The sequence below is a fragment of the Myodes glareolus genome, chromosome 5 (genome assembly GCF_982192425.1).
Source record: "Myodes glareolus chromosome 5, mMyoGla1.1, whole genome shotgun sequence".
NCBI lineage: Eukaryota > Metazoa > Chordata > Mammalia > Rodentia > Cricetidae > Myodes > Myodes glareolus.
In genome coordinates this window covers 7,914,856-7,940,655 of record NC_142030.1, presented here as the reverse complement: position 1 = coordinate 7,940,655, position 25,800 = coordinate 7,914,856, and the positions used below count along the sequence as shown (strand labels likewise).

Genomic DNA, 25,800 nt, shown 5'->3' with positions numbered 1-25,800 from the left:
GCAGTGAGAGGTTAGGCGCGCCTGTAAGAAAAAGAAGTAAGGAAAAAGAACCCCCCGGTGGAATGGGGGAGACTGAAAGGGAAATAAGAAAAAAGGACCCCCCGGTGGTTCTAAGAATGGGGGAGACTGACCTACAAGGTCAAAAGCTTTATGTTACAGTGGTTTCAGACCAGCAAGTCTGCTTCTGAGTTCTGCTTTACTCCGTGCACTAGTTTGGACTCGGAATGAATGCAACTGCCGCTGGAGGGTGGCTGGAGCGGAGCATTGCTGAGTGGCTATGGTGGGGGGCACGTCGCGCCGGCTCAGTTGGTGCCTGGCCTGGAGGGTATCACAGCAGTACCGAGAATGAGAACGGTGCCACAAGCTGCCAGGTCAGAAGGCTTGCAATGTGCCTGAAACTGTGAGGGGCTCTGAGGCTGGAGTGGCTTCTGTTCCGCTTGGCTGAGCTGAGCTGTGCTGATCCTAGGTAACAAAGGCATAGCCTGGGGCAACGGGCGGGGCGAACAATGCTGGCTACTAGCCCGAGAGATTTTCCATCTGAATAAGGAACTGAAGAGATAGCATAGGGGTTAAGAATGCTGCCTGCTCTTCCAAGGGTCGTGAGTTCAATTCCCCAGTGACCACATGGCAGCTTACAACTATTTGGTTTTAAATCTAATGTTTCAGGATCCACAGGGAGGTAGATGCAAAAAGCCCTTAGATTTTTAAAGTGATTGGGTCCTTGGCTGGGTCTGTGAGAGTTTGTTTACAGCTGCTTTTGCTGTGGCACAGGTGTTGAGAGTTGGTTAGTAGGAAAGCGGCCCTGTTCGCCGCCTCTCCCATTGGCCCCTTGAGCCGCAGCGGCTCTGGCGCGGACCTTGAGATGTTGCTGCCTGTGCCGCCTCGGTCTGAGTGTCGGCTCCCGCCACACTCCGCCACCAACACAGCCTCAGAGAACTAGGCTAGCCCCGCGGGGAAGGCAGGGGCGCCTGGGGGTGGAGCCGCCACTTCCTGGCCTGGGACAGGTGGAGCCGCACAGCGGGACACGGGGAGCCGCGCAGCGAGCAGGTCCAGGGCCGCACACAGCCCTTGGATGGCGGGCGGGCTCTGGAACCCGAGGCCACCGTACTGGCAAGGAGTACGGGAGCCAATAAATCTTAAACCTAATATCAACAAACAGGGCCTGGGTTTTTCCTAGGCGCCACTGGGACAGCACGGCCTATATCATAAAAAACAAAGACCCTCAATCAGTTACCTACCACAGTGGCTACAGCCCTGGATCAACAGGCTACCATAGATACATCTATTAGAGGTAAAATAAAGAACAGGTGGATAGCTTATGGCAGCTTGCCCAATTGGGCTATGTATGGAAAACTCCAGCCTTATGTGTGACCAGTGTACCATATGAGAACTTTATAAAAGTGGCTAACTTGTCCCGAGAATTGTCTTTGTATCTTGCAGGAGAATTTTGATGACTTGCTGTCCTCCTTGAGATGGTCCATCGTGACAATCAACTCCACGCGAGTGGACATAAGCTTGGCCAAAGGATTCCAGTCCTGGATTGTGTCCTTCATCCCCTACTTCAAAGAATGGGTGGGGGTGGAAATGTTTTGGAACGGTCCTACGCTATGGAATAGTGTTTCTCCTCTGGATGGTCTGCTGACTCAAATCCCAAAGCCATAGGGATAAAGTGGTTTTTGCTCAGCGCTGGCTGCCCTGGAACAGGGGGCCTCTACTGATGTGTGGTTATCTATGTTAAAGCAGTAAGGTTTAAGCCAACCAGCTCCTGCACCCCTAGGACTGTGGTCCATTGCACAGGGTGGAGTGCTTGGCTTAGCTAGCCCTGAAGGTTGTCGAGCTTAAGAGCATCGCACAGAGAATGGCCCTCTCTGAGAGATAAGTCGCTCTGCTTAAGGGTTTCCTGCCATATATTCCCTTTCCCAGAAAATTGGCAGAGGGCAGGCCGGATAGGTTCCAGGTGTCATGAGCCTAGGGACAGATTCCGTGTAAGCCCATTTTAATGTTTTCATTTTGGGAAGTGCGACCTCTATCTTTACCTTCCTAGGGAGTTGCCTTTCTGCAAAGAAGTAAAATTAGGGGGAGATGTAGAGGGCCGCAACCACACTCTCCACCATAGATGGCGCTGCACCGCCAGGTGAGCTAGAAAGCTCACATGTGTTGGTATTTTCCACTACTCCCAAGGTTTCACCTGGGACTGGGAGCAGTTGACCAATCCAGGAAAGACACGTCCAGAGCAGGGTCTGTTTCCTTTATAAGGGATGGGTTCCATCTTATCTGGGTCTCCGCCATGTAAGCTTATGCTCTCCCTCTCAAGAGACATAAAGCTTTACTGCAGAAGGATCCTATGTGTACCGCGTGGTTCTTGCTGGCAAGATGGTAGCGCGGGACAAGTTGGAACTGTAGGTCATTTGAGCAGCAACAAAGACAGGAATAGAGGAGGATCAGAGGAGTGGAGAGGTGGGAGAGAAGGACTGAAGGAGGAATGGAGAAGGGGAAAAGGAACAGAGGAGTATAGGGCTCAAAGAAAGCCAATGGAAAATTTTTAAATAAAGTATCTTAACATAAAATTACAGAGGCAGAGAAAAGCACAGAGATGATCGTGAGCACCCTTTGAGGATGCCGTAAGATCCTGAGGTAGGACCACAGGAGCAATGGTTCTGAGGAAGAGGCAGGAAAAAGTCTGCTGGAGCAGTTTCTACAAGACGGGGTAACCTGGTGGGTTAGACAGAGCGGGAAGGAAGAGTATATTTAATTTTAAGGTTTGCCTATTCAGGAAGTACAGCTGGCAGTCACTGTTACAGGTTGTGTTACATTGTTGTCGGTCATTGTTCCTACACTTGCCATTTACCAGCTGAAAAACTGGGTTCCCCAGGAGTATAAGAAAACACTAGATTCAGAGCCTGCTCAAGACTCCTGGGTACGGAGGGATTCTAAGCAGTGTCTCCTCTCCTCCTAAGCAGGGACATTGACATAAGAATGGGGGCTGGATAATACTGGCATAAAAACAGAAAAGAGGATCAATGGAACCGAATTAAAGACCCAGATATTAATCCACACACCTTCGAACACCTGATTTTTGACATAGAAGCAAAAATTATCAAATGGAGAAAAGAAAGCATATTTAACAAATGGTGCTGGCATGACTGGATATCAACATGTAGAAAAATGAAAATAGACCCATATCTATCACCATGCACAAAATTCAAGCCCAAATGGACCAAAGACCTCAACATAAAGCCAGCCACACTGAGCCTCATAGAAGAGAAAGTGGGAAGTACACTTGAACGCATTGGCAAAGGAGACCACTTCCTAAATATAACACCAGCAGCACAGACACTGAGAGAAACAATTAATAAATGGGACCTCCTGAAACTGAAAAGCTTCTGTAAAGCAAAGGACATGGTCAAAAAGCAAACCGACAGCCTACAAAATGGAAAAGATCTTCACTAACCCCACCAAACAGAGGTTTAATCTCCAAAATATACAAAGAACTCGAGAAACTGGTCATCAAAAAAAGAAATAATTCAATAAAAAAAATGGAGTACAGACCTAAACAGAGAACTCTTAACAGAGTAGCTACCCTACTGAAAAAGGTATCAAGCCATATGCCTAATGTAGATAAGGATAATGGGGTAACATAAGTTATAAGAGCTAATAAGTAGCCTGACCTAATGGGCCAATCAGTTTATAACCTTATGGAGTCCTGTGTGTGATTTTTCTATGGGGTTTGCCAGCTGTGGGGTACTGGGCAGGACAGAAACCCCAACAAGCTGGCCCTCATGCTACACCTATCTATCTGAAATATATCTCTGTACATATAGAAAACCTAACATGACTACATTATAAATGATTTTCTATTAATCTGTATTTCTTATGCATTATATTTCTAAATGAGCTGCACAATCACAATAACTTAAATGAGCAGAAATACATGCACAATGTAACAAAATCAACTTTAAATCTGTATCAATAGAACAAAATTTGTACCAATGCAAAGTATTCATCTCTATATCATATTTCCCTTTAAATGAAAACAAACATTTATAAACAAATAATTATTTTAGGAATTTGGTCATCATTTTCTCCAAACTTCTTCCTGTTGGTTTTGGGTGAAGTATTTTTAGGTTTTATGGAGACTTTTCAGGGTGGCTTGTTCTATCAAGCCACATTACCATGGAAGGAATTCAAAGCATTTTATCTTCTGTGGAAATGAAAGCAGAGCCTCCTTTCCAAAGCAACATAAACTTAGAGTCAAATTTTGAAGTCAAGATACCTTTAAAATATATATGTTGGTTTAGCTCAGCAGCCCATACAATGAAATGTCTCTCTGTACTTAGCACATTCACAGTCAAAAAATTCAAAGAAAATACAATAATACACATAATTCAGACTCTGCCTGTATATTTTCTATCTCGAGGTGGCTTATTTGTTTACTTTATTTTTTAATATTTATTTTATTATCTTTACTCCTTTAATCTGTGACAGTCTGTCTTTTATAACAGCCTATATTTTTTTTATTCTCTCTCCCCTATGCCTACATGCATTTTTCAAATACACTGTGACCCATTCAGAGCTTTATTTTTGTCTGAATCTGTCTTTATTGTGTATCCGTAATCATTTCCTGACCAGGAACTTTTTTAAATTCTGAGTGGGTGTGGCTAGAACCAGCTCTGTAGCCCTACCCATTCGCTCCACCCAATCCAGCATGGTGGAGGCATGTTTACTGTCTCTGCGGGTCATGTTCATCATCCCAGCTCCAGGGACACAGCAGGGCTATGTTGCCATTAAACAATTTGTTGCATGTTGCTCACAGACCTCATTTAAGTGCTCAGTAACAGGACCAGCATGAACCAGGAAGCAGGCTCCTAAAAGAACTGTGCAGTTTTTGCTGCTAATGCTGAGTCAGAAAGCCTTCTCTTAAAGGAACTGCACCTCTCTTTGCTAGCAGTAAACAAAACCTATATGAAAAAAAAAATGTGGCTCTCAAGACACTGTGCTTGGCTCCCATTTTTGTGGGTCTAGAAGCCCTCTCTTTTTTTCTAAAGTATTTAGGTCTTATGTGGATCCATGCCCCAGATGGTAGGCACCATTTGTAAGCAGAGACTGCTCCTTTGCTTCCCAGCCACCCAGACAAGAATACTCACTTAGAAACTATATTAATTAGAATACTGCTTGGTCAATAGCTTAGGTATATTGCTAGCTAACTCTGATATCTTAAATTAACTCATTTCTTTTAATCTGTATATCACCATGAGGCTGTTGCTTACTGGGCAAGGTTCCAGCATCTGTCTTCTTTGGCAGCTACATGGCATCTCTTTGAGTCTGCTTACTCTCTCTCTATATCTCTGTTTGGATTTCCTGCCTGGTTTTGCTCTCCTAAGTCATTGGCTGAAATAGCTTTATTTACCAACTAATAAAAGCAACACATATAATGTAGGACATCCCACATCACTGGATTGGTCAGTCTTTTCCTCAGGAGTTGATTGTTCCCTTTTCATTGCTGATGTAGAGCCCTGGAGAATCTTTCAACTTTCTGTTCTTCCAGATGTGACCCTTTGTATACCTCCTACTTCTCATGAACCTCCCCCTTCCTCCTGGAAAGAATATTTCAGTTCAGAGGAAACAGCCATTCATCCACTCCAAATAATAATAAATTATAGTCTTAATAATCTTAGATACTTTTTATTTGTATACTTTTGATGGATACTCACAATATCGACTACTAATGAAGCAATGTTTGATTGCATATAAAAATCAAAAGTATCTATGTAGAAGACTGGAAAGATGGCTCAGCAGTTAAGTGCACTGGTAGCTCTTGCAGAGGATCCAGGTTCGATTCTCAGCACCCACATAGCAGCTCACAACTATTTCTAACTTCAGTTCCATGGGACCTGACATATTCTTCCGGCCTCCATGGGCACTGAGTGAATGTGATGCCTGGGCAGATATGCAAATGAAATAAATTCTCACATACATAAAATAAAAATAAATCTCAAAAAACTTAAAATAATTATGTAGATTTCTAATGAAACCAGCATTTATAAAAGTTAATTCTTTTTATGCTTAACTTACTTGGATTTTTTTTTGTAATGTACATTTTTTCATATAGTTCAGAGTCACACATTTAAAAGTAATTTCTTTATTAAGATGTGAACATGCAAGTAATAAAGGTCTTTTTAAAAATAAAAAAATAAAATAAAATTGATAGAGGGAATTGCCTTCAGTGGTTTTGTGTTCCATTTAGAACTTTTAAACAAACTTTTAGAACTTATAAACAAGGCATTTTACAATAAATGCTTTGGGAATGTTGTGAGAGGTCACTTGTTGGTTCCTGGCTGCTTAGTTCCAAAATAATCACACAGAAACAATATTAATTAAATCACAGCTTGGCCCATTAGCTCTAGCTTCTTATTGGATAACTCTTACATATTAATTTAACCGATTTCTATTAATTTGTGTATCGCCACATGGCTGTGGCTTACTAGCAAAGTTTCAGCATGTCTGTCTCTGGCAGTGGCTCCATGACTTCTCTCTAACTCCTCCTTCTTTCTCCTAGCATTCAGTTTAGTTTTTCCCACCTACCTCTATTCCCTGTGCAGGCTCAAGACAGTTTCTTTATTAGCCAATGGTATTCACAGTATACAGAGGGGAATCCCACATCACGGGAATTTTTTGTTTGTTTATAATTTATCTTACGTGTTGCTATGTATCTGTGTGTAAATGTGTATGTGTGTATGTGTGCAGTGCACATGGATGCCAGAAGAGGGCATCAGATCTACTAGTGTTACAGTTACTGGCAGTTGTGAGTCACAGTGTAGGTACTGGAAATCAAACTCTGGTCCTCTGTAAGAATAGCAAGCACTCTTAACTGCTGAGCCATCTAAATTTGAGCCAGTTTGTGTGACTATATATGAAAAGGATAGATTTTGATGATGGAATTTGATTTATGTCATCCACAAATGTGATATCTGATAAACTTCTGCATAAGTCAGCTAAGGTGTCTAATGTAATTCAGGTGTCATTGAGGCTATCAACACACTAAAATGTAGCATTAGGTCTGGTGGGGCATATTGTTGTACTTTATGAACATTTGCTTTAGAATTAAAACTTGATGCATGCAGTCAATTCACTGTCTGTAATAATCAGCTCCTAAACCACGCCCCAGAGTGATTTTTAGCACATACACAGGACAGCTCTTTAACTTCCCACTCAATTTTAATGCAGCTTCTCCAAATGTTTTTTTTTTTTTGAAAAATGACTTTCTCAGCCCTAAACGCACATCCTAAGACATTCACAGCTGGAATATAAAAGACAATTAGAACAAATTTATTAGATGGCTCACCTCTACTGTTTGTGAAATATTTAAATGAATGTGTAGCTAGTGAAATGAATATCCACAGTGAACGTCCAAGAAGAGCTACAAACTGAGAAATGAGGCAGGAACAGCTCCTTAGGAAGGTATTTTCAAAACTTTAGCCAAGCCCTTGTCTGAAAAAAAAATAGCTAAGTTGAAGAGGGAGAGGGAACTGAGGGCTAAAAAGAGTTTTATTTTTTATTTATCTCATGTTTTATTATTTTTATCTCACGCTTGCCTGAAAAATGGTGAATGTTGGGACTTAAAAGTCTGGGCTGATAAAGTTATGAGCAGACAATATGGGAAAACTCCGTTCTGCTTCATATGGTTTTCAGGGTTCCATGATGTGGGGGTTGCCCACAGACGCCTCTCATGACTCCTGCATATACCAGGGACAATTCCCTTTCTTCTTTTCTCTCTCTCAGGGAGCGATGTGCTGTAGGGGAGGGCAGCCCTTACAGAGCCACTTCATGTAGCAAAGCTGGCCCTGGAATCAGTGGGTGATTGCACATGCTCCTGGAAGGACAGATCTGAATAAGACCTCAGCCCTTCTAACTGGCGGGGCAAACCTCCTAAGACTGACGGCAAGATTCAACAAATGCTTGTGTCTGTAAAGCACACAGACGAGAATCTGTAAAAAAGGAAATGCTCTCTTGACATTGACTTTTAAAAGGTATTTTAGAGTCATTTAGATGGCTCAGCAGATAAAGGTACCTGCCCTTCAAAGCTAATGATCTGAGTATGAAGTTCAAATGGTAGAAGTAGATTTGGTAGAGATGACTTCAGTCAGTTGCCCTATGACCTCCACATGAGCCCTCTAATAAATAAATTTAATAAAAGATTCTAAAATCATTTCTATTACTTCTTGAAAAATTTTACAAACTATAGTTTGTCAGCGAATTCTATATTAAACTAGTGTACTGGTAGACATTAGTAAGCAAAATCCCTACCATGGTAATGTTGGGGAAAGACAAAGTGAAGGTGATTTAGGCCAAGCGATTTCTTTCTGTCAAAAGTGTGCAGCTGAATACTGAATACAAACCCAAACTGGTCTGACAAACACACTCACCAACCTCTGTCTTGTATCTGTGTCATAGGTAGCGATCATGTCTCATGACATTGGTGGGAACTCAACTTCAAAATCTGATGCAATTGTCTAATTGGCACAAAAGGGAAGGGGAAGGTTCTAGATGTATGGGCCCTAGTCTGGGTGACTGCCTTTGAAAGAACAAGTGTTTCTCACAGTTATTACTTAGACTGAAACTTTCTGATCCAAACTGATTTAATGTGGGCAGATCTACAATCCTATAGCAAGTTTCCAGCTGGATTCGTGTCTCTCTTGTCTTACAGAAATGGTCTTATTTTGGGCATTACACAGCGATTGCATATTTGGTTCGATGCTTTGGTCACTGGTTCCATCACTGCTAACAATTTGATGCCTTCAGAAGCAGAGACTGGATTTACCAGGTAGAAATAATTCAAGATAGTCTCAGGGCAGCTTGTGACCTCCAGACACTCCCGTGTATAAGTAGATTAATTTCTAGGGTTTGCTAATGGCACACATAAAAAATGATCATCTGTGAGCCTAGTAAGTAAAATATCTAAACACACTCCTTCACACCTTCAAAAGTTGTCATGGTGGCCTGCTTTTGTGGAAAGGAAGCAAATTTCAGGTGCTGGACACTGGAATTTTCTGGATTTTCCCAGTAAATAAAATGAAGTCATGAATTTCTAATTACTAACTCTCAGACTCAGACTTCACCAAACTCAAACAGTTAGATGAATAATCATGTGGTATTCAGATAGCTAGCTAGCTAGATGGATAGATAGATAGATAGATAATAGCTATATAGATGGATGAATGGATGGATAGATAGATAGACAGACATACAGACAGACAGACAGACAGACAGACAGATAGATAGATAGATAGATGACAGGTGATAACAGACACATAGCAGCCTTCTTCCTCTTCAAACTCAGATACACATACCTATACATAATTAAAAAAATAAAGTTTTTAAAAAAGAAATTTAAATGTTATAGGAAAGAAGTAATTGGAGGGATGAAATAGAAAGTTCCAGTATGTAAAACAGTGTTTGTTGAACAAGGACAAACTGTGTGTGCCCCTCCCTCCCTCCCTCCCTCCCTCAGTCCATCTCACTAGCTTTTTAAAGGGCACTCCCTCACGTCAGTGAGCATGTGATACCAACAGATATGAAAGAAGGAAAGACCTAAAAGAAACACAATAACTGGGCGAGTTAAAGCCCCTTTCAGGCACGGTTGCGCCCAGAATTACACCCTTAGCATTAACTACTCTGCTAACTGTAATTTCTGAGCAGCTTGGCTATGCTGGGACCAATAACGTCTCAGCAGATGTTAACAGTGAGGGGATTTAAAGATTACCGGGTTTCATGGGTGCAGTAAAGTTGCAGTGGGAACAGAAATATTACCGTAGCTGTTATGTTCCGAGAGCATCCCAGTTACTGACAAGTGATACATGAGTGATAGTGAGGGCCAGGGGAATGAGACTTTACACTTACTGGTCAGCAGCATAGAAATCCCATAAATTAAACAAAGTTTTATGTATTCCTCATTTCTTTGCAGACTGATCTTCCTCAGAGGGCCTTTGTTTCATGTTAATTTCACCGCCAAAGCTTTGTTCAACCATACTGTTCCCTTCAAGCAGGGCATTACTTCGTCCCCGGCTTCCTGCCACACATCTATCCCAACCATACTGTTCCCTTCGAGCAGGGAGTCGCTTCATCCCCGGTTTCCTGCCGCACATCCATCCCCATTAGTTTTGAATCGTGGTGTGATCTCCGGGTGGAACTTTGGCGATGCCTCCATGTGTTTTACAATGGACTCCATCAGACGTAGTGCTTTTTATATAAATCCCTCCTAGGCCACCTTACTTGTCCCTTCAATGGTCTCAAAGGGACAATTCTATAACGTCTGGAATGTAGATAGCTGAAAACTCAGCCGTGCGCCGTCACCCTTCCTGGTGAGGAGTCTGAACGGCGTGTTCGCTGTAGTAGAGAACAAGTGAGAACTGCCTAGTGTCCCTCAAATCCTTAGGCGTGAATGCCAGCTTGTGCGATGGATAGTAAGCCATGGGAAGACAGTAACTCCCAATGGTCTGGCCATCTTGTGTCCAGTTCCCACAGCAGAACAGCAGTCAGATTACGAGACCATGGGAAGCAGGAGCGAAGCTGTGGGGGGTAGAGATGGCTCATCAGTTAAGAGCACATATGAGAGTTACAGAGGACTTGAGTCTGGCTCTTAGCACCCACACCGGGAGACTCACAATTGATTGCACCTGGTGTTTCTGGCCTCCAGGTGTGCCTGCCCTTATAAGCACACACCAAAACACAGACACACAGGCTCAGTTTAAAATTTACAAAGTGAATTTTGCTTTTATTTGCATAACCAAACCAGCAACATTAACAAAATGTAGGTTATATTAAAGCTAGAAGATCTGATGAACCAATAGTGGGTTACTTATCAGACGCAAAGTTATTTGTGTGTAAATACATCTTTCTCTAATGTTGACACAAGAAAAACGCTTTATGTATCTGGTCCCCAGCCCATCACACGACCAACGCTAAGACCTCAGTGCTGTTGATTCCTAAGTGATGTGTAACATAGAGATATTTCCACTTAAAAGCCTGGGGTCATCCATGATACCTTGCTCTCTTCCTGCTCCCAGACTTAATTGATTCATCTGGAAGTATCTCTTGTTACTTGAGGGTGGGAGTCTATTGGCACCAGGGTATGGGTTATTTTGTATCTTGCTTGTCCCTGTCAACTTGGACTTTTCAGGGCTTTGTGACAGTCACTTTCTCATCTCTACTTCCCCACAGCTGGGGTCATCGATGCCCTTCCACACCCAGCATTTTTATGTGTGTACTGAGCATCTATTTGCACTCAGTCCCCATGCACTTTAATGACTGAACCGTCGCCCCCGGCCCCCACAAAACAATTTTATTGGCATCATGTTCAGACCCACGTAAGCAGGCCCTTGGTGGACCTGTGAATGTGGCTGCAGATTTTTCTGTCACGAAGTCATCCCTGCGTGGATTCTGAGGCAGATCTTACTTTGAACACATTTATACTACAGTGTGAGGTGTAGGAAGAGCAGACGTCATGCGCTTATGCGGTGTAAGTAGGGAAAGCTGGTTTAATTTTCTTGCTCGTGCTATTATCTTTTAAGTCCTAATAATCTCGCTCATGCTTAGGCTGTGAGCCTATAAATCTGGACACGTTCAATGAGCAATCCAGGAGAAGTTTCCCTCGGCCGTGTGAGGCCCTGATGAAAGCAAACAATACGGTCCTAGCCACTGCTTATTAAGAAGGGAGACACCCACACAGCCCGACACTGCAATCCTTTTTATTTTGATGGCGCTCTTTCACTGTCTGTCGTAAACTTAGCGAAGCAGGCTTTCTCTATCCTGCTCTCCTTTTATTGGATATAAATCACCCCTGACAGGAAGGTTTATGCCCAAATCCGTTTACTCCTTGTTGGGAGTCTTTAAATTAATATTTATAAGCTGGAAGGGGCCTGAAAGGATGCAGCAACATAATAGCTAAATGCTCCAGTTGGGCTTGAACTGATTCCCACCTCCTTGACCATTGACACCTTTTAATTATTCTCATTCCCAGCAGCTACTGCCAATGCTGCCCTAGTGCCCATAAATCACAGCCTTTGGTGGAACTGAGGTGGGGCAAAATAGGGGTTCCACGTGTAGTTACTATTACCATTGTTGTTGTTGTTGTTATTCCCTCCCTCTCTCTTCCTCCCTCTCTCCCTCCCTCTCTCTTCCTCCCTCTCTCCCTCCCCTCTCTCCCTCCCTCTCCCCCACTCTCCTCACTCTGCATATAAGTTGAGGCTCAGGTGTGGAGGTCAGAGAGCAACTATGGATATCAGTCCTTACCTTTCTCTTTGTTTGAGATGAAGTCTTTCTGTTGTGCCGGTTGGATGCTCCTGGTCTTCTAGCTTCTGAGGATTCTTGTCTCCACCCCCAATCTTTCTGTGGGAGCACTGGCATTGCAGATCCCCCCACAGGAAACTGGGTCTGGCTCTATATGGGTTCTAGATCCGGAACTCAGCTCCCCCCACTCAAGCCCTTTACCCACCAAGCAATCTCCCTATCCCCACAGTGGAGCCTTGAAAGGTCTTAGTATGCAGTGATGGGGTGGGGTGGGGGGTGTGTGTGTGTGCGGAAATGAGAGTCACAACGGATTTAAGTGATGGCTTAGGAATTATTCTAATTGAAATCATGTCCTGATGGACCTTTGTAAGTGCCGTCCTGAAGCACAGTTCTAAAAAGTCCCTCCAAATACAAAATGATGTTAAGTGAGTGGCTGAATCTTAATTCATACCATTAACCTCCCTGGGCCACAGAGCAAGCCCTGCTGGATCCCGACTCCATTCTCTGTGGCCTCTTAGTCGCCTCTGCTGCTCTGGCCTCCTTCTGCTCACTCGTGCTTTGTGCAGGAGCACGCCAGCCAAGTGACACAACATGGCGGACCCAGCGCCAGGACCTGGATATTGCATGGTCTCAGTCAGCCAAGGGTTAGGCGTGGGATGTGACGTGACTTTGGAAAGGTGAAGAAAGGGAAACCAGAGGACACGGCTTCTGGAAAATGCTTCCTTATGTCCAGAAGCACCACCGGAGACGGTCCTCTGCTCACGGTCCCATCAGGAACAGACGTGACCTTCTTGCCACCATCAAAGGAGCCAAGCTGAGGTCGTATACAGCTCTCATAGGAGGGCAGAGCCAAGGAAGCCAGGAAGGTGGGGTTGGTGCTCCAACAGTGACAGTGCTCTCTTTATGGGTTACATCAACCAGCCTCCTTTCTAGAGTTTGTATCCAAAGCTCATGCTCCTCCTTAAAGTCACTGTGGCCTCTGATTCCCCAAGCAGGGTTCAGAGGTAAAATCAGTCTGTCCCTTTGCTTTCCTTACTGTGCCGAGGGTTCAGCTTTCTCCGCCACCAGCCTCCAAGTTCAGACATCTCTCTATTCGCCTCTGGTTTCCGCCACACTGAATCCCGCAGCCTCCCAAATCTTGCCTCTTGCTGTCTTTGTCTTTGTGAATTGGCACCTCCCCCTCCACCCTCACTTTAGGCTGCTTTCAGTCGAAAGCTGAAATAAACAGGTGTGTTTATATAATAGATCTTCCTTTATTACTTCTTTGACTTGGAAAATACAGGAACTAAATCTGCTAAGTAATATGCGCCATCCTTCTGGGTAATGCTGCTTTCTGTCAAATGCAAACTGTGATGTGGAATAATGAGACTGGCTTTTGGATGTGGTTCTAAAGGCAACAGAAAAAAAATTGTGTCCCGGTTTTGAACAATCGCTGCTTGCTTCTAAACTCCAGTGGGATTTACATGGTAGGGAGCAACATTGCTTAATATACACTAATTTTGGTTGAATATAGAAGTCGAGTTTATACTTTGTTGATAATGGTTCAAAATTGTCTGTGAGTTGTTTACTTTCATTTATCTGTCAGTGAAATTCCTAGCCCCAAGAATTCTCCAAGATTAGACAGTGTTTGGATCACCTCTGTTAAAAAACAACCAGGAAAGCCAGATATGGTGACTCATGCCTGTAATCCTAGCAGGTGGAAGGCTGGGGTAGGCTAAAAAGGCCGAACCTTATATCAAGGCTATCCTGGGCTACATAACAAGGCACTATCTAAAATAAACATTAAAAAATGTAAACAAAAACCAATCCAGTTTAAAACTTGGAAAATTAGTTAAAAGCCATGTTCTCAAGTCCTAACATAAGCCACTGGAGCCCAAATCCCTGGAAAGTCTCAGCCCAGACTTTTACTTTCCATAAGAATCTCAGATGATTTTTTTAATCTGATGTAAATCCTGAAACCAACAGTTTTATCATCATTTCTATGATTTTTAGATGTGTGGTTTAGTTTTGTGAGGCTCAGAAGGGCACACGTGGAAGCTGCTATAGCATATATCCCAATATTTAGAATCTTTTTTTTTTAGAATCTTAAAAATATACCTAATCTGTTTAAGATAATTTTTTCTCCTCCTCTGTCTCCACAGGATCCGTTCATAACAGCTTGGAAGGACAGTTTGAAAGTGTGGCTGTCAATCTCTGATTCCTTATGTCTCACCTCCTTGCCGAAGTGTGCTAAGCCCCGCCTCTGCTCTCCAGCCTGGTCCTCATCCCTTCCTAAGGATGCCTGGTCACTGTGAGGAAAAGATGTGTGACTTTCCTGTTCCTGTGATAAAATACTGTGACCAAAAGCAACCCAGAGGAGAAAGGGGTCTGTTTTAGCAGTCCCAGAGAGATAAACTCTCACAGTGGACAGCCAAGGCGGCAGTCATGAGAAGCGTGGTTGCAGGAACAGGAAGTTGTCTGATCTCATTTTCATCCGTACTTAGAAGCAGAGGGAACAGGAAGTAGGGCAAAGCTATGAACCTTAAAGCCAGTCTACGAAGTCGTACATCCTCCTCCAAGATGCCCTAAAGGCTCTACCTCCCATGGCACCAACTGGGGACCAAGTGTTCACATACTTGAGCCTCTGGGGTCATGTCTCACTCAAGAGCCAAAGGATGCTTCAACCCTTGCACATAAGTTCTGTGTGTCTAGGCTTCCTCAGCACCCTGATGACCCAGCCATTATCTGTGTTCTGGTTCACCCCCAGGAAGTCAGAATTTAGGAGAGGTTCTGCACAGGTTCATTTGGATGATGATCCCCAAATTCAGTTCTGTCAAAGCAGGTTGATGCCACCATTCTGAGTCCCAATGTAGATTGAGCTTTTAACAGTCAACTGCTCATTAAGAACCCCCCCAAATAAAACCAGAAAGTGATTTTTTTAAAAAAGGATATAAACCTAAGAAACATGAAGAACAAGACCATGTGAAACTCCCTAGAGATCATAACTCAACTATCTAACCCAAGATACAGAAATGGCTTGAGATGCTGGATAACATAAAAAATAACAAAAATCATCAATGACTTCAAAGGAAGAAAAAAAGCAGATAAATGATGTAAGGAATTCAATTCAGGGCATAGATAAAAAGTCAGTAACTCAGGAGAGCAGGTCAGCAACGTGGAGGGGAAATTCATCAAGGGAACTTCGGTCTCCAAGAGAAAACACCACATTGTTAAAAGTGAATGTCTCAATGAGTCAAACGAAAAACACGGCAAAGGGCATCACCAAAAGCCTGGAGGAAGCAGAGATAATATCAAGAATGCCAGGCATGGTGAGGGGAAGACAGGTTCAGATATCAGTAAAGAAAACGACCACAAAGTCCAAAATTCAGGGATATTGCGAAGAGACCAAAGCGATGAATCAGTGAAGCAGGAGGGACTGAGACAAAAGAAAAACATACAGTCTATTTAGTGAAAAATTTAAAATGCAATCACATTATTCTTATTAACACCAAAATATAAACACCACACAGCTGGTTTAAGGAAACCACTCAAACACATGCCCAGCCCCGAACTCTATACACCTTAGTGGTCTGAACTCTATACAGTTAGAGTGGACATTCTGGAGCAATGGAAATTTGCTTAGGGTCCTATACTCTTACTGCCAATTATATTTTATATACCTATCCATGACAGATAAAGATGGACTTGAAGCCAGAAAAAAAAAAAAAGAAGCTCCATGTTCTTTCATGGCTCCCATGTCTTTGCTAGCATTCTGTCCTTGCTGTCACTGCCTAATGTTTTCTCAGTCTCATTTTAAAATTTTATGCTATACCCACATTTCCACCTATTTACATGTATACTTTATGGGCTAAGTTCTACATATAAGGGTTAAAAGAGACCATGAGGATTTGTTTTCCTGTGTTTGAATTACCTCACTTAATATTATACCTTCAAGTTTATCCATTTACTACAGATTCCACAATTTCATTTTTCTTGATATCAGAATCATGTTCCATTGAAATATATTCCACATTTTCATTATCCATTTTTATGTTGGTGGGAATCTCTGTTAGTTACTTTTATTCTTGTTGTGAATAAAGCAGCAGTAAACACGGATGCTCAAATACCTTTGTGGTAGCATATGGAGTTCTTTGCATGTATGCCAGGAGTGGAATTGCTGGACCATATGACTCAATGAAATTATAGCATAAATTTTCTCAAATCTCAGGATACAGCTATCCAAGTACAAGAGGTACATAAGTCCCCAAAGAGGCATGAGTCAGACAGAATCTCTCTATGAGTCACCATAGTCAAGATGACCAAAACACAAGACAAAGAAACAATAATTAAACCTTCGAGTGCTGACTACTTACAAATAGCCCATCAGAGTGACTGCAGACCTCCTAAAGAGACACTGGGAGCAAGGATCATAAGAACTTACATATTTTAAGCCCAGAAAATAAACAACTGCCAACCAAGAGGATGATATCCATCAAAATCATCTTTTGAAATTGATGGGGGAATAAAGACACTTTCAAGGCAAGCAGAAACTACAGTGATTCATGACCATCAAGCAGCATTATGGAAATTCGTGCAGAGGAGGTAAAAAGCAGTCTCAGTCACAAGAAATGGGAAGTAATAATTTCATGAGAGAAATAGATGGGGAGCTAGGAAGGAATCAATTCTATCCAAATCAATTAGCAAGCCAGAGAAATCCTAATCCAGGTAGGGAAGAGAGAAAGCAACAATAATGGACCTAGTCAGGTAAGCCTCTAAGAGAATTGTAAGAGATCAGCAAATCCCTCACTGTAGACAGTCTCAGTTCCTCAGTGAAGAAACATGGTCTAATGGGTTGGATTTAAAACAAGATTCAGTTCTCTGTTGTTCGTGTGGAACATAGCGCATTGGTGAAACCATACACAGACACTGAAGGAAAAAAATGGTAGTCAATTTACTAAGTAAACAGAGGTATCTCAAAAAACAAACAGCTATATTTATATCTGGTAAAGTAGACTTTAATCCAGAATTAGCTGGAAGAGAAAAAAGTCACTTCCTACTACTAAAGGTAGCAGTCTGTGGAGGCGATAGAATGATTCTACGTGTTATATATGCACAGGAAGTTAGTGCGTACATCATTTTTAAGAAGCCTAGTGGACATAAAGAGGCAGATGGAACCACATATAACAATAAAGGCGACGTCGGTACCCTACTATCGTAGTAGACGCTGCCCAAAGAAAAAAAGTCAACAAAGAAACCTCAGAGTTCAAGTTTACTGTAGACACAATTGATTTAACATATATTTACAGAATATTCCATCCTACAGCTACAGAACACATTCTTCTTGGCAGCTATGGAACCGTCTCTAAATTAAGCCACATTTTTATGCCATGAAATAACAACAAATGCAAAAGAATCAAACTAATTTATTGCATTATATCAGATCATGGTGGGAAAATATTATAAATTGGCTGCATGATTAGAAAGTCCATAGATACATAGAGATTGGACATCATACTCTGACTGATCAGTGGGTCATTCAAGAGATCAAAAAGAGAATTTAAAATTTCCTAGAATAAAATTAAAGTACTAGCATGAATCAGGACTTGGGGGATCAGTCAAAGGCAACTCAAGGACAAAAGTTTCTATCTATGTGTGCTTACATTTAAAAAGTCAGATGTCTTTATAAATAATTTAATGGTGCATCTCATGATCTTAGAGAACAAGCCAAACCCAAAACAGTAGAAGGAAAAAATAACAAAGAACAGGCAGAAATGAAGGACACTGAAAGTAGTGTGTGAGGAATCCTGAATTAGACCTGGCTTTTGAAATGATAAGCAAGGTCAACAAATCATTATACAAATTAAATAAAAGGCAAAGAAAACTCAAATGAACAGAGTTAGAGGGGAAAAGGGAATCAGTACAATAGATTCAAAATGAACTCAGAGACTCATTAGAGAATAGCTTGAAAAACTACTTTTCAAAAAGACTGCAAAATTTGGAAGTAGAGAAACACCTAGATAATAGGACTTAACAAAACAGAGGATACAAATGAACCATATAGTGCCGCAACAAAGAAGACTAAAGCATCAATAGTCTCTCAACAAAGAAAAGCCGAGACACAATGCGTTCATGCTGCATTCTACTGGAACTCATAAAATGAGCTAATCCAGTGTTCCCCAAGCTATTCCACAGAAAGGGAACAAGTAGTATCAGACTTGGTCCATGAGAGGAGTGTAATCCTCATATCTAAACCAAGTAGGAACACACACAAGAAACAGAAAGATAGAAAGAAAGAGAGAAAGAGAGAAAGAAAGAAAGGAAGAAAGGAAGAAAGAAAGAAAGAAAGAAAGAGAGAAAAAAGAAAGAAGGGATGGAGGGAAGAGAAAGAGAGAAAGCAAGGAAGAGAAAAGAAAGAAAGGAAATAAGAGAAAAAAGAAAAAAGGAAGGAAGGAAGGAAACTATAGACTAATATTATTTCTGGTGATCATCATGAAAATATTCTCAAGAAAATATGAAACCTGAATTCAAAAGCACATTTGAAAGATTGTAAGTCATGATCAAGTTGGTTTCATCCCAGGGATGCAAGGATGTTTTAACATATATAAATCAAAGAGTGTAACACAACACATAAATAGAGTCAAGAATATAAATCACATGATCATCTCAATGGATGCAGAAAAGGCGTTTGACAAATTTAACGTCCCTTCATGATAAGAGTTAAAGAAACCATGAATAGAAGGAGCTCAATACATGAAGGGCAGATTTAGCCAACACTAAATAGAGAAAACATGAAAGAATTTCTTCACAAACAGGTATGAGACAAGGGTGTCCACTCACTAAATGTAGAGCTTGAAGTCTTAGCTAGATGAATTAGGCAAGAGAAGAAACAAAGTCACATCAGTCATTGAAGATACAAACAGGAGAGAGAGAAATCCAGTTATCCCTACTTACAGATGGTGATCCTGTACTTAAAAGACCATATGTAGCGGGCAGTGGTGGTGCAGACCTTTAATTGCACTTGGGAGGCAGAGGCAGGTGGATCTTTGTGAGTTCAAAAACCAGCCTGATCTACAAACCAAGTTGAGAACAGCAAGGACTATTGCATAGAGAATCCCTGTCTCAAAAACAAAACAAAACAAAACAAAACAAAACAAAACAAAAATAAAACAACAACAAAAATCTCAACCAACCAACCCAACTAGTCAACCAATCAACCAACCAACCAACCAATCAACAACAACAAAACAAACCACATGTAGTAAAGTACCAGAATATAAAGTTTAAAAAGAAAAACAGAATAGCTTTTTGATATTCCAATAATCTACTGGCTAAGAAAGAAATGAAGTCAAAGTCTCACTAATAATAGATTCAAACAAGCTAAAAATTCCGTAGTAGTAGACCCAAGCAAGGAGGTAAAAATCCTCTATAGTGAAAACTTTGAAACTCTCAAGAGAGACTGAAGAAGACACTGGAAGATCCTCCCAGGTGTTTGCTTAGGAGATCTCATAGTGTGGAAGCGACCGCATCACCGAAGACAGCCCTGATGCAATGAAAGCCCCTCAGAATTCCAGTAATACTCTTCACGGAACTGGAAAAAATAATCCCCAAATAATGAGTCCTCAAGTAGCCACAACTGTCTTTGATACAAGAGTAACAATGTCGAAGTTAATCACAATCTTTGACCTCAAACTATGTCACAGATCCACAGCAACAAAAACAGCAAGCAATGGGCATAAAGCTGGACACCAAGACAAATGGAGTGGGATGAAGGGCCACAAATACACAAAGCCACAGCTTCTTAATCTTTGACACAATTATCAAAAACATACTAGAGAAATGCCTCCGACAAAAGGTGGGATGGAAATTGTATTTCTACGTGCAGGAGAAGGAAACGGAGGTGTCAACCTCTCAAAATGGATCAAAGACCTTATGGTATGATGTCGCACTCTGAAGCCACCAAGGGAAACCACCACAGTGTCTAGAAATTGGCGAAGGCAATCTGAAAAAGTTCACTGCAGCTATATAAATAATTCCAAAGGTGACAAGTGGCATCTCATAAAGTCAGAAGGTTCTGCACGGAAGTAAAAAGATCAGCTGAGTGAAGAAATAGCCTGTACACAGGGCAAAGATATTTTAATATTTAAAATCTACCAAGAACTCAAAAAAATAAACAAGCCATACAATCAGTAGACTGTACAGACAGTACTCAAAAGGCAAACCACAGATAAACAATACATATTTTTCAAAGGATTCCAGGTCCTTAGACATCAGGGAAATACAAATTAAAAGTGCTTTGAGATTCCATCTCACCCCATAAGAATGGCTGCTATTGAGAAAATAAATAGCAAGAAATGTTCATGAGGCTGTGGGGAATGGTGTACTGTATAATACTGTCACTGGGCACTTGGACTGGCCAATCAGTATGGAAAGTCCTCAAGAAACTGCAAAGAGCACCACCCTATGACTCGGGTATTTCACTTCAGGTAAACGACCAAAAAACTGAGCCAGCTTTCCACGAAGTCATTTGCACACCCCTTGCTCCTGTGGCACTACTCACAATAGCCAAGATAGTGGAAGCATCCTGGATATCCATCAGCAAATGAATGAACGAAGGAAATGTGGTCCATACACACAATGTGCCTTCAGCCTAAGGGAAGAATGAAATGCCAGTAAAAGCGAAGAACAGGAGAACTAATTGGTCTCTCTGGCAGTAGTCGGGGTAAGAAAGACAAGTACCTCATGCTGTGTCACATAGCGGCTGTATTTTATAAATGTGACATGGCTGAAGAGATTGCTCGGTGGGTAAACATATGCCACACAAGCCTGATAACCGTGTTCTTAGAACCCATGTGACGGCAGTAAAAGGGAATGGATTCCACAAAATTATCCTCTGACCTCACAAGCATGCCACGGCATTCCTGGTGTGCCTATTCACACATCACAAACACAAAGAAGAATATATTTAATTTAAAAGATAAAATTATCATATGAAAAGGAAAAGAGGAAATAAAGGGGGTGGGGAACAAGAGAGGATAATGGGGCAGAAAAGAATGACAAATATTGTTTTGTTTTATACGTGTAATCTAGATTTAAATACATACATACATATGTACACATACAAGACATGAAAATAGAAAGGAGACCAGTTAGAGGAAGGAGGAAGGATAGAGTATGGTAGTAGGAAGGAATATTAGCTGAATACAATGCAACATATATGAAAATATCATGAATAAAACTCATTGTTTTATTTATTTATTCATTGTGATCATAGAAACAATTAAAATATTGTAAAATGTTTTGGTCATGAAGTAACAAAAAGGATGGGTGAGTTTTCCAAAGTCTCACTTTTTCTAAATTTAAATTCAGGCCACTTGGATGCCACTGCTTCATGCTGGCTTTCCACACAGAATCCTTACCATATAGAAGGTGTTAACACCATAGCTTTAAGAGCAGGTCATATGAAGATACTTTCGAGTCCCTGTCCCTGTCAAAGAGCAGCACTGTCCTATCACTAGTGAGATTGTGCAGATGTGCCTGCCAAAGCTGCAAATTCGGCCACTGTCTTGACCTTGACTTCAGGCCCTTGGATGAAAGTCCCACTGTGTTGACCGAGGCAGTTTTCAGTTTCTTCTTGAATATTTGAGGAAAGAGTAAGTCCATTTCTACCACTTTCCTTCCTTTATTTCAAATGATGTAAGACCCGCATGGTTAACAGCATCTTCTCCCTTCTTTCTGTGAGCTTGGTTATTATATTTTGTTATTATCTCAACACTATACTTTGCAGGGACATCCATGCATCAAGACTGAGGCCAGACTTGTAACTCCTCTTAGCACCGATACCAACGCTGGGCAAATCAGAGCCAGTCCATGAATGTCAGGGAGCTGTAAAACACATGGTTGTGAAATGGCTCTCCCAGCCTCCTTTTATAGACAGAAGCTGCCCACCACAAGATGTATAAGGCTTAATAAATCAATGAGAAGGAATTCCAAAATGGATAAATCAATACCCAAGCAGTGAGAGGGTCCTACAGGTGTACGACAATGACCCATCAGGGCCTTTCAACCTCAGCTGGTGGGTTTAGCCGAAAGCGTCTCTAATGATAGATGAGCCGAGATGATAAATACCTCTGTGGTGAAAGTTTGTGCTGTCTGCACTTTCTCCATCACCCCTTCACACAACAGCAATATAAGCAGGCTCCTTTGAACCAAAGAACAGATCTGCAGGCGAATCGGATTGTAAATCCATACACCTGGGGATAATCTCAGAGGAATTGGATCATTTGCATAAATGGTTTCAGGTGTGACTAGTTGACATCATTAGAGAGCTTACTGTTTGTGTTCTGCAGATGTGCAAGCATGTAGGGGCTGTTGGTGGGAGTGTATATTAATCTCTCCCTTCTGAAGTATATTATGGATCCATATATAAAATAACTAATAGTCTGCCATTGGCTATTTTAGTTTTGAAAAGCTAACCTAAGGGAGTAATGCAACATCAAAAAAGATCTTGATATTATTTATAAAACAATATAGAAACAGAAAATATTCATTTCTAGGAGAGTGGTTTAAATTGCATGTTCATAAAATTATACTAAAACGCATATGGTAAAAGAGATATTGCCAAGTAAACTTAATGGTTTAAGGAACCCTTTAGGGTGTTGGAGGGATGGCTGAGTGGTTAAGAGTGAACACTAGCTACTTGTGCAGAGGACCTTGATTCAGTTTCCAGCACCCACCCACATTGTTGCTCAAACCACTGCAAGTCCAGGGGATCCAACACTCTCTTCTGGCCTGCTCAGGATCCTGCATGTATATGGTACATATAAACTTACACAGGTGCATGCATGCATACACACATGTATACACACAATACACACACACACATTTTTCTTAAAGAAAATGGTTAGAGCATAAAATTAGATTTCAAATGAGCCTGCAAGAGTTTGTCTGTAGTCACAATATAATTATACTCGATGATAAAATTATTGGCTAGAAGATATATCAATTGAAATATCTCTGGTTTATCTTTACTCAGGTTTATCTAAATTTTCTATAGGAATTAGAGTTATTTTGAGTTAGATATCCCTAATGTTAGAAAAATCATTTTCATTAATCACTATTTTTAAAAATTATGTTTATGCATATGGGTGTTTTGCCTGCTTGCGTTTGTGTGCACGTGCCTGCAGAGACCAGAGAGGACAGAACCCACAAGGCAGGGGCTACCAACAGCCATGAGTGTTGGGGACAGAACCCAAGTCCTCTGGAAGGGCCACGCTCTATATCACTAAGTCATCTCTCCAGCCCCCTCCACTAATTTCTTAAGTTAATTTCAGAGAATCTATTGTAAAGATAAACTCCAATGTGTTTTTTAAAAAATATTTATTTCCATGTTTTTGTGTGTGAGTGATTTGTTTACATATATGCAATTGCACCACGCACATGGCTGGTGCCTGTGGAGGCCAAAAGAGGACATCAGAACACCAGGCGATGGCGTTGTTTGTGGTTGTGTGTATGCGGTTTGGGTGCTGGAAACCAAACTTCAGTCCTCTACAAGAGCAGTTGGTGCTCTTAACCACTGAGCTAGCTCTTTAGCCCTCCCAATATGTTTTTGAAAGTCATACATAATAAATAGTTAATCGCAGTATTTGTTAATGTGGAAAAATAAAAATGACCCAAATATCTGAGATTAAATTATCAGGAAACTAAGAATATTATAGATATAGTAGGAAGTCATTAAGATAAAAAAATTTGTGAAATTTTACAATAGGAAAATTATAAATTTAAGTATTATTGTATATATTTTTAATATTCATAACTAAATCAAAATTATCCCAAAATATTGTGTTTTAATTATTAGTAACACTTCTTCGCTTCTTCCTCCCCTCTTCTCCTTAACCACCCTCCTCCTCTATCTCCTCTTCTCCATTGCTGGGGTTAGAACCCAAGGCCTTGTGTATGCAAGCAAACACTTTACCACAGAGAAACATTTCCAGCTCCCAGTTTTTAATCGTTATTTGCTTTATTTTTCAAATATTCGGCTGCAAGTATGTTTAACATTTATAGCTAGGTACTGAGAAGTGAAAGTTTTTATATCTTTTCAAAGTCTTTCTTTACATCTTGACCCATTGTTTGGCATTATTTTATTAACCACACTGAAAATTTACTTCCAAAGTTGTATGTTTCATTCAGATTCACAAAAACTTTAATATATTGTAATGCTGTTTGGTTGTGAAAAACCTTGAGGCTTTTATCACTTCAGGGTCTCTTTTCACGTGATCTTTTCTATTCTTGTTCTACATTTTACCTTCTTAGCTTCCTAGGAAATGACCCTTGGCTTTTCCTGGCATTTGCCTAGCTGTTGTAACAGCCCAAGTTGTAGTTAGTCTAACTTGCATTTCCCAGACTTGAGAACAGAAACAATTGACTCTTGATAATCATGCCTCTCATGAGTCTTAGAGGGCCAGAAATTCTCAGGCATGGCAGGAAGTAGTCCACTGGGGAAGGATGACTGTGCACAGTCAGTTTACAAGGAAATGAAGGAGCACTAAGTAATTCTGCCTCTGGGGTGCTTAGGGAGTCCTTAGTCCCCGTGGAAGCTCTCGACACAGAGATGGCAAATTCATGTGCTGCACAATTAACTTGAACAGCTCACAACCTTGGTGAGCTGAAGCCTTTCCTCCCATGATCCAGCAGTATAGACTCGAGAACCAGGGGGAATATTTTGAATTTAAAAATGAAATTGCAAACATGCGAGAAAGATGTTCAGTCTCACCAGACATTTAGAAAATGCAAATTAGAACTCAATTAGTAAGATATCACCACATTCCTATTAACAGAATTTTAGGATGAAAGTTTTGGCTGGCTTCTCAGATGGAGGCTTTTACCTTTTACTGGATCTGAAGATGCTGCTACCTTTACATTTTGATGGGCAAAGGTGTGAGATTCCAGAAAACCGACAGAAGACACTGGGGCTACCAAACCCAGACACCAGCAGTTCACGTGCAGGACTCTCCAACATTACACCAGAGAAGGAAGTATCACTGGAGGGATTGCCTGCATCAGACTGACCTGGCATATATCTCTGGGGAGTGTCTTTCTTGTTAACTGATATAGGAGGAGCCAACTCATCATGGGCTGCAGCATTCTCGGGGCATTTGGTCCTGGGATGCATAAGACAACTGGCTAAGTTCAGGAGCCTTCAAGAGAGCCAGCAAGCAGTGTTACTCCATGATTTTGGCTTCTGTTTGAGTTCCTGTCCTGACCTCTTTCGATGATGGGCTGTGATCTGAAGTATAAGAATAAACCCTTTCTCCCCTAACTTGCTTTTGGTCCGAGTGTTTAATGACATAACAGAAGCGGAATTAGTGAACAGGCTTCCTGAGAGAGCCACAGGCAAGACAACCGGGTCTATAGAAAAGCCTCTGCACTTTTCTCTCTGAAGCTGATGGCAAAGTTTGCAGTATATTGAGATTTGAGGAAAACATAGTAAGCCTGAAATGCTGTATCTCAGTTGTGTTCTAACAAGGAAGATTGAGCAGG

The 25,800-nt window shown here is 41.3% G+C and overlaps 1 protein-coding gene across 1 annotated transcript in view; it reads left to right on the top strand.

Moving 5' to 3' along the window:
• The window catches only part of Gpatch2 (G-patch domain containing 2), a 210,976-nt gene extending 187,325 nt beyond the window's left edge, over positions 1-23,651 (top strand). Inside the window, exon 10 of the mRNA XM_085687567.2 lies at positions 14,427-23,651. Coding sequence (XP_085543693.2) covers positions 14,427-14,482 — 56 coding nt within the window. The 3' untranslated portion in view covers positions 14,483-23,651. The remainder of the gene's footprint in view (positions 1-14,426) is intronic.
• The last annotated feature ends 2,149 nt before the right edge of the window (positions 23,652-25,800 follow it).